The 12,848-nt window shown below is 33.8% G+C and overlaps 2 protein-coding genes and 1 pseudogene across 2 annotated transcripts in view; 2 read left to right on the top strand and 1 right to left on the bottom strand.

Annotated features, from left to right (window-relative positions):
* The first annotated feature begins 247 nt into the window (after positions 1 to 247).
* The window catches only part of LOC111985860 (G-type lectin S-receptor-like serine/threonine-protein kinase RKS1), a 60,809-nt gene continuing 48,208 nt past the window's right edge, over positions 248 to 12,848 (top strand). The window contains 8 exon segments of the mRNA XM_065761365.1: positions 248 to 920; positions 923 to 1,576; positions 2,975 to 3,103; positions 5,347 to 5,546; positions 5,730 to 5,940; positions 6,063 to 6,300; positions 6,570 to 6,720; positions 6,799 to 6,853. Of these exon segments, the coding sequence (XP_065617437.1) occupies positions 338 to 920; positions 923 to 1,576; positions 2,975 to 3,103; positions 5,347 to 5,546; positions 5,730 to 5,940; positions 6,063 to 6,300; positions 6,570 to 6,720; positions 6,799 to 6,853 (2,221 nt within the window). The 5' untranslated portion in view covers positions 248 to 337.
* LOC136062396 (G-type lectin S-receptor-like serine/threonine-protein kinase At4g03230) lies at positions 7,310 to 12,819 on the top strand. The gene is given in 5 exon segments (XM_065761399.1): positions 7,310 to 11,729; positions 11,871 to 12,108; positions 12,250 to 12,370; positions 12,372 to 12,401; positions 12,481 to 12,819. Coding segments are annotated over 5 exon segments (900 nt in total). The 5' UTR covers positions 7,310 to 11,521; the 3' UTR covers positions 12,784 to 12,819.
* The window catches only part of LOC111985859 (RING-H2 finger protein ATL46-like), a 24,877-nt pseudogene continuing 22,677 nt past the window's right edge, over positions 10,649 to 12,848 (bottom strand).

Below are 12,848 nucleotides of genomic sequence, written 5' to 3'. Positions count from 1 at the left end.
TATGTAAAGACAAAATTATAAGTAATGATAAAGTCGCTTAAAATGAATGTGTAAAATCAATACTCTATTTATATATATATATATATGAATATATGAATAAAAAATAAATAAGAAAAATAATAATTATGTGGCCAATAACATAATGCTGAAGTAGCGCAAAACTTAGCAGTAATAAATATTACACCTCAGCCTTTTGATATATATAAATGAAGGAGTGGATCCCGATGGCGTGCCAGAATTCCATTAAACTAATAAATTGAAGTCACTCACACGAATAATTCATGACATGCCCCTCCTTTTAGACTTTCATGTCTGTAGACTTCATTGAAAAAACCACATGAATCCTGTTAGCCAGTTCTTGAATATAGTATTACTTTTACTTTTCTCACTTGTTTTCCCAATTTGCATTTCCTTTGAAACCATTACACAAAACCAGCCCCTTAAGGATGATGGGAAAACTCTCGTCTCATACCAAAAAACCTTTGCACTTGGGTTTTTCAGTCCTGAAAATTCCAATCGCCGCTACGTTGGGATTTGGTATAACCAAATTATTGAACAAACCGTTGTGTGGGTTGCAAATAGAGACAATCCTCTTTATGATAAGTCCGGGGTCCTCTCCATCAATGGTCAGGGAAACCTTGTACTCCACACTCAAAACCAATCCATTCCCATTTGGTCCACTAATGTTTCTACTTCAGCCTTACCAACAAACAATTCCATGGCTAAGCTCTTAGAAGTAGGAAATCATGTTTTGCTCCAACAAGACAGTCAAACGGTAATATGGCAAAGCTTTGATTATCCCAAAGATACTATGCTTCCGTTTATGAAGCTCGGGCTGGACCTACGGACCGGGTTGAACCGGTACCTAACATCTTGGAAGTCCAAAGATGACCCGGGAACCGGCAACTACTCATATAGAATTTATGGCGTGCTGGATCTTGGACCGGCCTAAGATGGAGTGGTGTACCCAAAATGACAACAAAGTACATCTTCAATGCTAGTTATGTGAGTAATCAAGATGAAATCACCATTGTATATGGTTTAATTGACCCCAAAGTATTCTCTAAAATGGTGGTGGATGAATCAGGAACCATGCGGCGATCTACATGGCATGAGACAAGATGGGTCGAATACTGGTCTGCCCCGCAAGAGTTATGCGATAAATATTTGGGTTGTGGTCCAAATAGTTATTGTGACCCATATAATGGGGAAAAGTTTGAGTGCACATGCTTACCTGGGTTAGAACCCAAGTTGCCCCGTGATTGGTACTTGAGAGACGCATCGGGTGGGTGTGTGAGTAAGCAAGGAATGTCCACTTGCAATAATGGAGAAGGGTTTGTGAAATTGGCACGTGTGAAGGTACCAGATACTTCAATAGCGCGTGCAGATATGAGTTTGAGTCTGACAAAGTGTGAGCAACAATGTTTGAGGAATTGTTCTTGTATGGCTTATGCTAGTGCCAATGAGAGTGAGGGAGGGATTGGATGCTTGACATGGCATGGGAACTTGGTGGACACAAGAACGTATTCTGATACAGGGCAAGATTTATACATACGTGTGGATTCAGTTGTACTAGGTAACCCCTTTGTCTTTACAAAGTTTCATGTTCTTGTCTTTTACAAAGTTTTAACTCATACTATGTAATGAAAATTTCATCTACTTATCTTTTTAACATATTATGTAATGTCCAATGCATAAGACAAAATATTTGTCCTTTGGAAATCAATTGTATATATGTTTCCCTCTTTTGTCACCAAAATCTCACATGTAATGAAGAATACATACAACCCAAATTGTAAGTTACATTATTTGTGCTACAGAAATAGTTGAAACCCAAACCTATTGTGTTATCTTGGTCAAAGGTCAACCTGTTGTATTATTCTACCCCAAAATATATTAGGAATCCTATTCCTAATTCAACATGTTATTTTTGTTATACTACTGATTTTAATTTTGGTTTAGAGTCATATATTGTTAGAGAAATAATTCTTTGCATTCAAAATACATTAATATAGTTCAAATTAAATATTATAAACTTAAAGAAATATTTCATTCCATACATTTAAAAGTTTAAATTATCTGGTCACTATAGACACTAGAAATAAAATATTAATCATAAAATATGAAAACCCAAGTCCATTGTGTTATCATAGTCCAAATGTTATAGTGAATTCTAATCATAATTGTAATAGAAATCTTAACTTAATTGGGGTTAGTCTAACATATATACCATTTAATGGGTTTTATTGTAATACACAAAGTTCTATGGTAAAGATATAGACATTTAGGGTATGTTTGGTAGACTGTAATAGACATTGTAATGTAATAATTATTCCTTTGATTTAGCTAGTCAGTAGTTTAGTTATATTTTTATTACAAGGAATAATCATTCCTTATGAATAGTCATTCTTTAAAATAAAGAAAAACTATTCATCTCTAAAAATGTTATAATAATTATTACTTGCTAGGTGTATAAATTTCTAAAATTATTATATTTCCAAATAAACAAACTTTCTATATGCTCATAATAATTACCAAAATAATAAATTATTAAAAAATAATAAATCTCTCTTTCAAATTTGAAAAATATTATTATATAGGAAATATAATTTTATGGGTAAGATATTTCCTAAAATATATCTGAATTTTGATTTAAAATGCTTTCATTCAATTGTCTTTAGGGTTCTATTATTATGTTACCACCAAACAAATGAATAGTAATAAGTATTACATTATAATGTCCTGTATTCCTTGTAATACCTATTTGTATTCCTATATAATTACCATTACAGTCAACCAAATATGTCCTAAAGTTTTTCAATTGTGAACATAAGATGTGCTAAGTTTCAACCACGTCTCTCTCTTTCTTAATATGTTTTTCTTTTTCAAATGTGATATCATAGATATGTCTCGTATTCTCTAAACTTAGTAATAGTTTATCACATAACTTAGTAATACTTCTTTTTTACCTTAGCTCAATATGCTCAGAAAAATGGTCTTACTCGGAAAAAGAGGATGTTGACAATTCTGGGAGTTTTTGTTGCAGTAATGTTTCTTCTTATGGTCTTGGTTGTATATTGGTTGGTAAGGAGAAACAAAAAAGGTAAGCAAATATTTACTCACTCTTTTGTTTAAAGCAGCTTCTTTTTAACTTATTTCTTCATTTCTAAGGCTGGTGAACAAATGCCCCTAAGATGACTCTAACGATATGTTTGAGAGTTGTTAACTTGTTCGAGGTATGAGAAATACCAACTTCAATTATGGTATTAATTTAGACCCCAAATTTTAAATACAACTTAGTTAATTTCAGGCTAGTCTAACAATGAAGTCCAAATTTACGTGATAAACCAATTAACATGAGCATGGATGATCAATAAGCATGGATAAACATATAAAATGAAGAACCCATAAAAAATCAAAAGGAGAATAACACAACCATTACACATGAATGTGTTACTGAAGAAGAAGACTCAAGTGTCAGGCATAAAAACCTCTTTGCAACCTCACCGCTAAAAACGATCCACTAGAGTAGATAGTTGTGATACATAAATCATACAAAACCCTCCAAGTATAGTAGTATCTATGTACTCAATCATGTTGGATTGTAGATTGACCTCGGTTAATTAATTCAATTACCCAAGTTGATTAAGTTGGTCAAATTACATGAAAATCATGGAGGCACACACAAATCACCAAATAAATTAAAGTATAATGGAAATTAAATTGACATGGTGATTTGTTAACTAATGGGGAAAACCTTTCACAGGGCAAAAACCCCACCGGGTGATTTTCAGGTTACCATTCCCAAAAATCAACTAATTAATAATCAAGTAGTTACAAGTATAAGAAATCTTACCACTATCCTGACCTATACCAAAATATCAACCTATATTTGAACCTTCACTCTGATACTTAATTGGAATTGATCTTGTAGAGACTTCTTCCTTTTTGCATGGATCCTAGTGTTTGACTTCTCAACTACTGATGTTTGTTGTTGGATGCAAAGTTCTTCACTTCAAAATACGTTGAGAATCTAGAAGCACTTAGTTACAAAACTCTAAGACTCATAAGAATGCAATAGCTTTTCTAAGAATATATAAGGTCTCTAATCTGAGTCTCTATGTCATTGATGACTTTAAAATAAAGTTTTATATCCTCTAGGAGTTTAGTGAATGAAAACCTAGCAATCTAAGTTATCATGGCTGAAATTCTAACTGAGAATTCTGGATTTGCATAACTCGATAGATCGAGAGGTGTTGAGCTAGTGTCGAGATTTCTTCATTAAGTCTCGATAGGTGTTAGTGTCTAGCTTATGTAAAGACTAGTGTCGAGCTTCACTATTCCAGCTTTTCTTTACTTGTTTCTTGGTTCAATCTTCATGTCTTCATTGATATCACTTGTCTGTACTTATCAACACACTTCTTGATATCATAAACACATCTTAGATCTACCCAATTACAAGTAAAATGCATTTTGTCAAAGGATATGCCAACACATAACAAATATGACCCTAATAAATCCCTCCAAACTCCTATTAGCAACCGACTCCACGAATCCTATGTCCACGCTAACTCCGATCTGTAATTGTCCTCCAATAGCAACCTTCAAGTTGGATGTACCATGGTGGCTCCAATGCTTCCCAAATTTTCAAACAACACAAATTCTTTGAAGGATACTTATGTATGAAGGATTTAATCTCCTCTCATAGTGTTTGAATTTGTAGAGAGGGAGAAGGTAGAGAGAAACGGGTATATGAACTTGGGCTTATCTTGGCTCACTAACACTTCAATTTGGAATTTTTGGTTGTCAAATTTCGCGGAAAATGAAGCTTAAATAAATGGACAAAAGGTTGGCACAGTAAAAAATAAAATAAAATAAAATAGAAAAAAGAAAGAAAAGAGAGAGAGAGAGAGAGAGAGAGAGAGAGAGAGAGAGAGAGAGTAACAAATTTCTCTCTAGTTTTGGCATTTTTGCTTGACAAAGTGTCAAGTTGTAGAATGCACTTTCAAGTTCAGCTTGAAGCCTCTTGATCGTAATACAAAATACATCCCATTTTAAGTATTGACATACAAAACAAATGTTCAAAAAATACAAGGAAAATTGTCATAGAATCAGCCAACTATCTAAAGATCTTGACAAGGTCAATAAAAGAAACCCAATGGGATTTTCTGTCAATGATAAGCTAAAAATTATAAACTCAATTTTTCCTCTTATTTTCCTTTGTTTCTTTCTTTTATATTAGTGTATTTTCTCAGTTTTATTAAGTTGGACTTTTGTGTGAGAATTCTTGAATCTTGATTGGACAAATAAGTTAACTAGCAATATTTGTTACTTGCTTTATGACAGATAAGAGGCAAAACGCATATTCAAATAGTGTTGCCTCCAATTTACCATACTTTGAAGACTCCCCAAGTAGAAGGGACCTTGATGGAACTACAAGAAATTCAAATTCACCATTATTTGATCTAAGAACAATTATTGCAGCCACAGATAACTTCTCTGTTGCTAACAAGCTTGGTAAAGGTGGTTTTGGCTCAGTTTATAAGGTAGTCTCCTTGAACAAGCCTCAAAATTTGCATAAAAAATTCCGTCACAAATGGTTAAGAAAAGAAAATTCATAGAGCATAACTTTGTTAGATGAAATTGAGCTTGTCCATATAATTCTCTAAGTTAACTTTCTCTCAACAGTTGTGCACTATGACAAAATGAAATTTGGACTATAATTGCAGGATTTGCTACAAAATGGAATGGAAATCGCTGTAAAAAGACTATCAAAATGCTCTGGACAAGGAATAGAACAGTTCAAAAATGAAGTTGCATTAATTGCTAAACTCCAACATAGGAATCTTGTGAAAATTTTAGGTTGTTGCATTCATGGAGAAGAGAAGATGTTGATCTATGAGTACTTGCCAAATAAAAGCTTGGACTCTTTCATTTTTGGTATGTCTTCTTTTCACATCCTCCAATTACAAACATATCATATCCTAGAAGTGAGATTATATTATATACATAGGGCAAGTAAGCAGAAATGCAATCTAATCCAAGTTCTCATTTCTTTTTAGATGAAACAAAAAGGTTAAGCTTAGACTGGGGAAAGCGATTTGAGATTATTTGTGGAATTGCTCGAGGACTCTTATATCTTTATCAAGATTCAAGATTAAGAATTATTCATAGAGATTTAAAGGCCAGCAATGTTCTACTTGACAATACATTAAATCCAAAAATTTCAGATTTTGGAATGGCTAGAATTGTTGGAGAGGACGAAATTGAAGCAAATACAAATTGCATTGTTGGAACATAGTAAGTGTACTAGAAAAAAAGAAAAAAAGGGATATATTTATACTTTTCAACTAATTACTTGACTACCATTTTTTATCTAAGAAGAGGGTACAAGCTTCAAACTTTTGTAAGAAAAAATATAAGGAGATTTTCATAATTTTTTCCCTATTGTGCTAATTCAAATGTTACATGCTATGTTAGTGCCCTAAGGCTATCTTTGATCTTTTTTTTTTTTTTTTTTTGGGAATAATGAAAGGCTTAATATTTTCTTTTTCATTGTGCTATGACAGTGGTTATATGTCACCAGAGTATGCAATGCAAGGACTATATTCAATAAAGTCTGATGTATATAGCTTTGGGATCTTGCTACTAGAGATAATTATTGGTAAAAAGAACAGTGCTTATGTTCATGATGGTCCTTCCTCAAATTTGATTGGACATGTAAGTACATGTGCAAACAATGACTACAAAATTAGGCTTATATTGTTGGGCCTACTATGATGAATATGTTGTTTGCAGGTTTGGGACCTATGGAGAGAAGGCAATGCCACGAATATAGTCGACTTGTTACTAGGTGAGATATACCCTGCTAGTGAAGTTTCAAGATGCATTCAAATTGGGCTTTTGTGTGTGCAAGAACATGCAATAGACCGACCTACCATGTCAACAATTGTTTTCATGTTGGGTAGTGACACACCTCTTCCTTCTCCAAAACAACCCGCATTTATTTTGAAGGGTACTTATAATAGTACAGATAGATCAACTAGCAAAGCATCTAATTCTGTAAATGAATTAACAATTTCTAAACTTGATGGTCGCTAAAATCCCAGACTAATTTCAGTGGTGTGTTCATATTTGTTATAGACCATTACAACATAGGAATGAGTTCCTCAAGTCTACTCTACACAATTATTTTTCTTGTATAACATAGTATGTATAATGTAAAGTTGTTTTTTAAAAATAAAAAATGCGTAATACCACTGCTATTAAAATGGTATAGTACAAAACTTGTAATGAAATCACCAACTTGATGGTCGCTAAAATCCCAGACTAATTTCAGTGGTGTGTTCATATTTGTTATAGACCATTACAACATAGGAATGAGTTCCTCAAGTCTACTCTACACAATTATTTTTCTTGTATAACATAGTATGTATAATGTAAAGTTGTTTTTTAAAAATAAAAAATGCGTAATACCACTGCTATTAAAATGGTATAGTACAAAACTTGTAATGAAATCACCACTGTCTCAATAATGCTTAATGTGTGCTTCATAAAATTTTGTACATCAAGAGTTAAGTGCTTATGGTCAGTGATGATAACTTCATTGGTTTGCCAACTGAGATATCCAAGTTTAAGTGCAACCAAGGAATCCGAAAAAGGGTAAAGGAATCTATAAATCTAATACACTGCTGGTAATTGTTAGTATCATTTTATAATGTCAAGGTATTATTTCCAAATGGAAAGTACATTTGAACATAAACAAGAGTAATGAATAAGGTGGGAGATAAATATATAACTTCAGGGTAGATATTATCTTCCTATAGCAAGGGAAATTGAGACAGAACTCTATCTTAAAAACTAACAAAATTTTCTCCCTTTTGCCTGAAAGGTTGACAAACATCGTTCTTGTTTATTATGCATGGTGAACAATACTAATGCATTACATTACAACAACATGGCGTAGTCTGGCTTTTATGCTGCTTCTTATACACATGAACAAAATCTGCTTATTAGACTAGTTCTCTTGTCATAAAATGTGATTTTGGCAAATCGTAATGATTTTTATCAAGTTTTGGCTGTTAAAGATATATTAGCCTATTAGCATAAACTCAAGCTTAATCTTACTTTGTGTGCAAGTCAAGTCTCTTACTTGTATTAGAAGTCTATTAGTTTCGGTTTAGTCTACTATATATACCCATGTTATGGTTCATTATAACACAAGTTTTGTACAACATTCTTATATAATAAAGATGTAGCCCTTAAGGGTTTTTTTCCGTGGACATAGGCTGTAACTACGTAAGCCTTGTGTTCTTATGTTTCTATTTTATGCTTCCTCTTCCACATATATTCAACCATATTCAATATGGAACATATCATAGCTAATATTTAACATTGGCAATCATAATTTCTGTACTCAGCCTTGTCATGCAGGTCCCTCTATTAATTGTTTTGGTGGCCATAGCTTGTAACATTTTGTTGTAAAATAGCATCCTTTGTTGTTCACAGATCTTTCCATTTCCCACAAAACTGCTATAGGTTGAATTTCTTTGATCTTTTCCGTAATATTTGCAAGAAATATAAATCGGAGAAGGAGGAATTAGAATTTCTGGACTTTCTTGCTTGCTAGATGTAACAACTCCTGTTTATCCAAAAAAAAAAAAAAAACCCGGATACTCATTGTGATATAGTTGAACAAAGAGAACCAAGGATGAGAAATAGAAGAATACTGGAAAAACCTCCTATAGTAACTGTTTGAAGCTAAGGCCCAGCATGAGAGAGAGAGAAAAAAAAGCTATTATGACCATAAATCTTCTTACCACTTTCAAGATCTCCCCCTCCCATATCTAATACTAAAAGGAGGACTTTAGTTCAAAGGATGAGTTTTTTAGTAATAACGAAAAGGGAAAGAACTCCAAGCCTCAAAAGCATGATGGAAAAACAATTGTCAATCATGATTTTTTTTTTCTTTAGCACTTTCACCAAAAGGGAAAACTTTATACACATAGCACAACAATACAAACCTAATTCTGGCCTCCCTAAATGATTAACCATACCCAAATTTCAACCAATTTATATCTTCATGTTGCATTAGATTTTTATTATAAACGTATGAAAAAAGAAAACATTTAAGCAGTGCATAGAAAGTTGTAGGTGCTAATAGTAAATAAGCCTGTTTTCAAAGGACTTCCTTGACTTTTCATTCTCGAAAAGTGAAAGTCTATGTTTAATTAATTGATAGGTTGCAATTAACACCATCTTAGCTAATCTGATTCATAGAATTGTCTTCGACTGAATGCTGCCTAACAAAAAAAGACCATGGTACAGTGGAGAGAAGTAATTATTTAGGTGAAGATCCAAAATGCTTGTCTCGTTTTGGGGGGCCAAAGTCAATTCTAGCTTTAAGAAGGTCCAACGACATCCGAAATGTTAGTCCCCAATTCTTACCAACCAACCTCCTTTGTGTAATTGACATGTTGTTAGCTTTAATAAAAGAAGGCCATATCTTTCGCGAACTCATTTTTTTATATGCCCCAAAAAAATTTAGAGGAAAAAAAAATTTGTCTTGTGTGGGTCAAAAATGTTTTTAAGTAAATACTACTTAAATTACCGACACAATTAATATATTAAGTATGGGTCAAGTGCTTAATCAAGTAAAAGATCCCAAAAGGATTGAGAAAATGCACATAATAGAATGAAGAACTTGATTAAGATCTGATTAACGAATATTTCCTTTGGATCCCAAGGATTGGTATGATAAATATAGCTTTTCACTCTCAATTGCTCTTACACTTTTATCACTTGAATTTTTCTGGATCCCTTCTCATAAGGGATTAGTCCCTATTTATATTGGAGGTTGTTCCTTCACCATCTACTTGTAGGGTGTATGGTGAGTGAAGGACATACTTGTCCCATCCCCAATTTCTCCCTTCTTTTGAGGTGAAAGTGGGTGGAAAAAATGATATTAGGTATTGTCTTAATGGGTCATTCAACAATAAATGCGATACTGTTAGTGAGTGGATGTCATTTAACGTGAAAGGGATAGTTGCTTAACGAAGATGTTTCCTCCGTTGAGCCGTTGGATTTGTTTGTTCTTTGATCCATACAGTCGCTTGTCTAACTTCAAATGTAGCTAAGAAGAGATCCTCAAAAACTTGATGAGGAGGTGTTGGCCCTCACATGGTTCCACTTTGAGTCATTGATGATCATGCTTCCTCCCTTTTCCTCCCCGGCTCCTTAGTATACCTTCAGGATTTATCAAGGTTGGGCTTGCTTTGCCTGAGTGGGCCATACTTTTTTTCTCTGACTCCTCCTTTGGATATTAGGCCTTACTATCACAGGCCCGTTTGTTACAATTGGGCCTTTCTCCCCACACTTCTCGAACAGTCTTGAATTTCATTATTGCAACAGGATGCAAGCTATGGACCTATCAAAAATAAAATAAAATGCATGCAATGGAACTTGCCCTTGAAACTTTTGGCAAAACATGAGAAATTTTTTAAATAAGAGGTATATCTTTCCAATATAACTAGAAATAAGAAAAACATGACACAACATTACTAGCTTATATGTGTGTGATTGATTAATCAAGAGAGCACACAAAAAAATTTAGTCATACACCTTTTACAAAGCATGAGTTTCATCGTTATTATTGGGATACTTGCATTAACGAAGGCAACAAATCCATACGATTGTTTGTAGAACTTGGAAATCTGCTCTTCTTTGACCATAGCCAGATCTTGGATACGGAGAAGCTCTCGCCTTTTGTGTGGCCACTGATTTTTTTTCCCCTCCACATCCCTGTTATCTGAAAATTTTGCAAGGTATTCTCTTTCATTGACATGCTTCACATTACTACCTCCATCACCAACACCACTACCATCAGACAATGCATTTGTAGATTTGAATCATCAACCACTTACTAAAAAGTGTGAAATGTACCCATTAAGATTGAATAACGACTTCTAGCATCCAAATTACAGCGACTTGTTTCCCCTTCTTCCTTCCCCTACTCCATCATGTAAGCTTCTGAACTTCCCAAGTCTCACAGAAAATCAAATTACTCTCTTTTCACCAACAGCTCCTTTTATATTTATTGGCTTCTAACTACTAGAAGACCTATTCTCTCCATCATTAGGAGACCTACTTGATTGCTCCCTCGAAACCGCAAAATTAAGTGTTGGAATTTCCATAGGATTGCCAAAGCCCAATAGAGTCCCTCTACCTAGAGGTCATGTTGAGTCTGTAAGAAGCCATATATCTATACACTCGATGAAAAGCATGACTACACGTAGGAAGCATCCCATCTTTTTGAAAGACCATAGATGAAGAAGAGTACTGCTAGTATTACTATAAGCATAAGTACTGGACTAATTCTCTTGAAAGATGATGTAGGAGTTGCTTCGGTCTCGTAGTTAGAACCAAAATATGGAGCACAGAGAAATGACTGAGGAGGTGGGTATACCAAATTACTATCTTTTTGCTTGGTTTCATATGATATTCTAAACATGTTTTTTTACAGATGGGTATGTCAAAATCAATTCTTTGTCATAAGTTTCTTGATTTTAGTCACTTAATATTTGAAAAGCGCATTGCTTTCAGCTCCATGAGACATTCTTTCCAACATCGAGATTATAGAAGAAAAAAGTGTGTGCAAGCTAGAAGTGAAGAAGAGAAAATGTTAATCTATGTGTACATGCCTAACAAGAGCTTGGACTTTGTCCTTTCTGGTATGTCTTTTTTTTTTTTTTATATGTACTTCTTGCATCATCATCAGAACAGGTCCATTACAAATGGGTGAATTCCTAGTATAAAGAATAAACACTTAAGCGTCCATGCAGTCTGATCTAAGTTCTTGTCTCTTATTTTAGATGACACAAAACGGTCATGTTTAGATTGGGGAAAACGGTTGGAGATTATTTGTGGGATTGCTCGAGGAATTTTATATCTTCATCAAGACTCAAGATTAAGAGCTATCCATAGAGATTCAAAGTCTAGCAATGTCCTACTTGATACTGCACTGAATCCAAAAATTTCAAACTTCGGTATTGCTAGAATCTTTGGAGGGGACCAAATTGAAGCAAAGACAAATTGCATCATTGGAACATAGTAAGTCTGTCCCAAGATAAAAACTTATTAATAGTTTCCACTTTATTGCATCATTGGTGCACACAGTTAGAGCTTTATTTCTCAATTTTTGTTGAATAATAAGCAAGGCTCAGTAGTTCCCTTTTCATTTTTTTGCTACAGTAGTTATATGTCACAAGAATACGCAATCCTAGGACTATTTTCAATAAAGTCTAATGTATTTAGATTCGGGGTGTTGCTACTAGAGATCATAAGTGGTAAAAGGAATAGTAAATTATTATCATGACAATCCCTCTTCAAATTTAATTGGACATGTAAGTACATATGCAAAGAGTGACTTACAATATTAGCCTCATTTTATATTTCCTGATATAATGAATATGTTGTTTGTAGGTTTGGGACCTATGGTGAGAAGGCAAAGCTATGGAAATAGTTGATTCATCACTAGGTGAGACGTGCCCTGCTATTGAAGTTATCAGATGCATTCAAATTGGGTTTTTATGGGTGGAAGATCATCCAATAGATCAACCAACTATGGCAGTAGTTGTTTTCATGTTGGTTAATGACACACTCCTTCGTTCTCCAAAACGACTTGCATTTATTTTGAAGAGTTCTTATAATAGTAAAGACGGATCAACTAGTAAAAAGGTCAATTCTGTAAATGAAGTAACAATTTCTTTAATTGATGGTCACTAAAGCCCCAGGCTGTTTCTGCGTTGTACTAAGACACCATTTCAGCATCAAGATTAACTTCCTCTAAA

This window comes from Quercus suber, unplaced genomic scaffold (genome assembly GCF_002906115.3).
Source record: "Quercus suber isolate HL8 unplaced genomic scaffold, Cork oak 2.0 scaffold_2, whole genome shotgun sequence".
Taxonomy (NCBI): domain Eukaryota; kingdom Viridiplantae; phylum Streptophyta; class Magnoliopsida; order Fagales; family Fagaceae; genus Quercus; species Quercus suber.
Note: the sequence above shows the minus strand (reverse complement) of the source record. Positions and strands in the feature narration are given on the sequence as shown.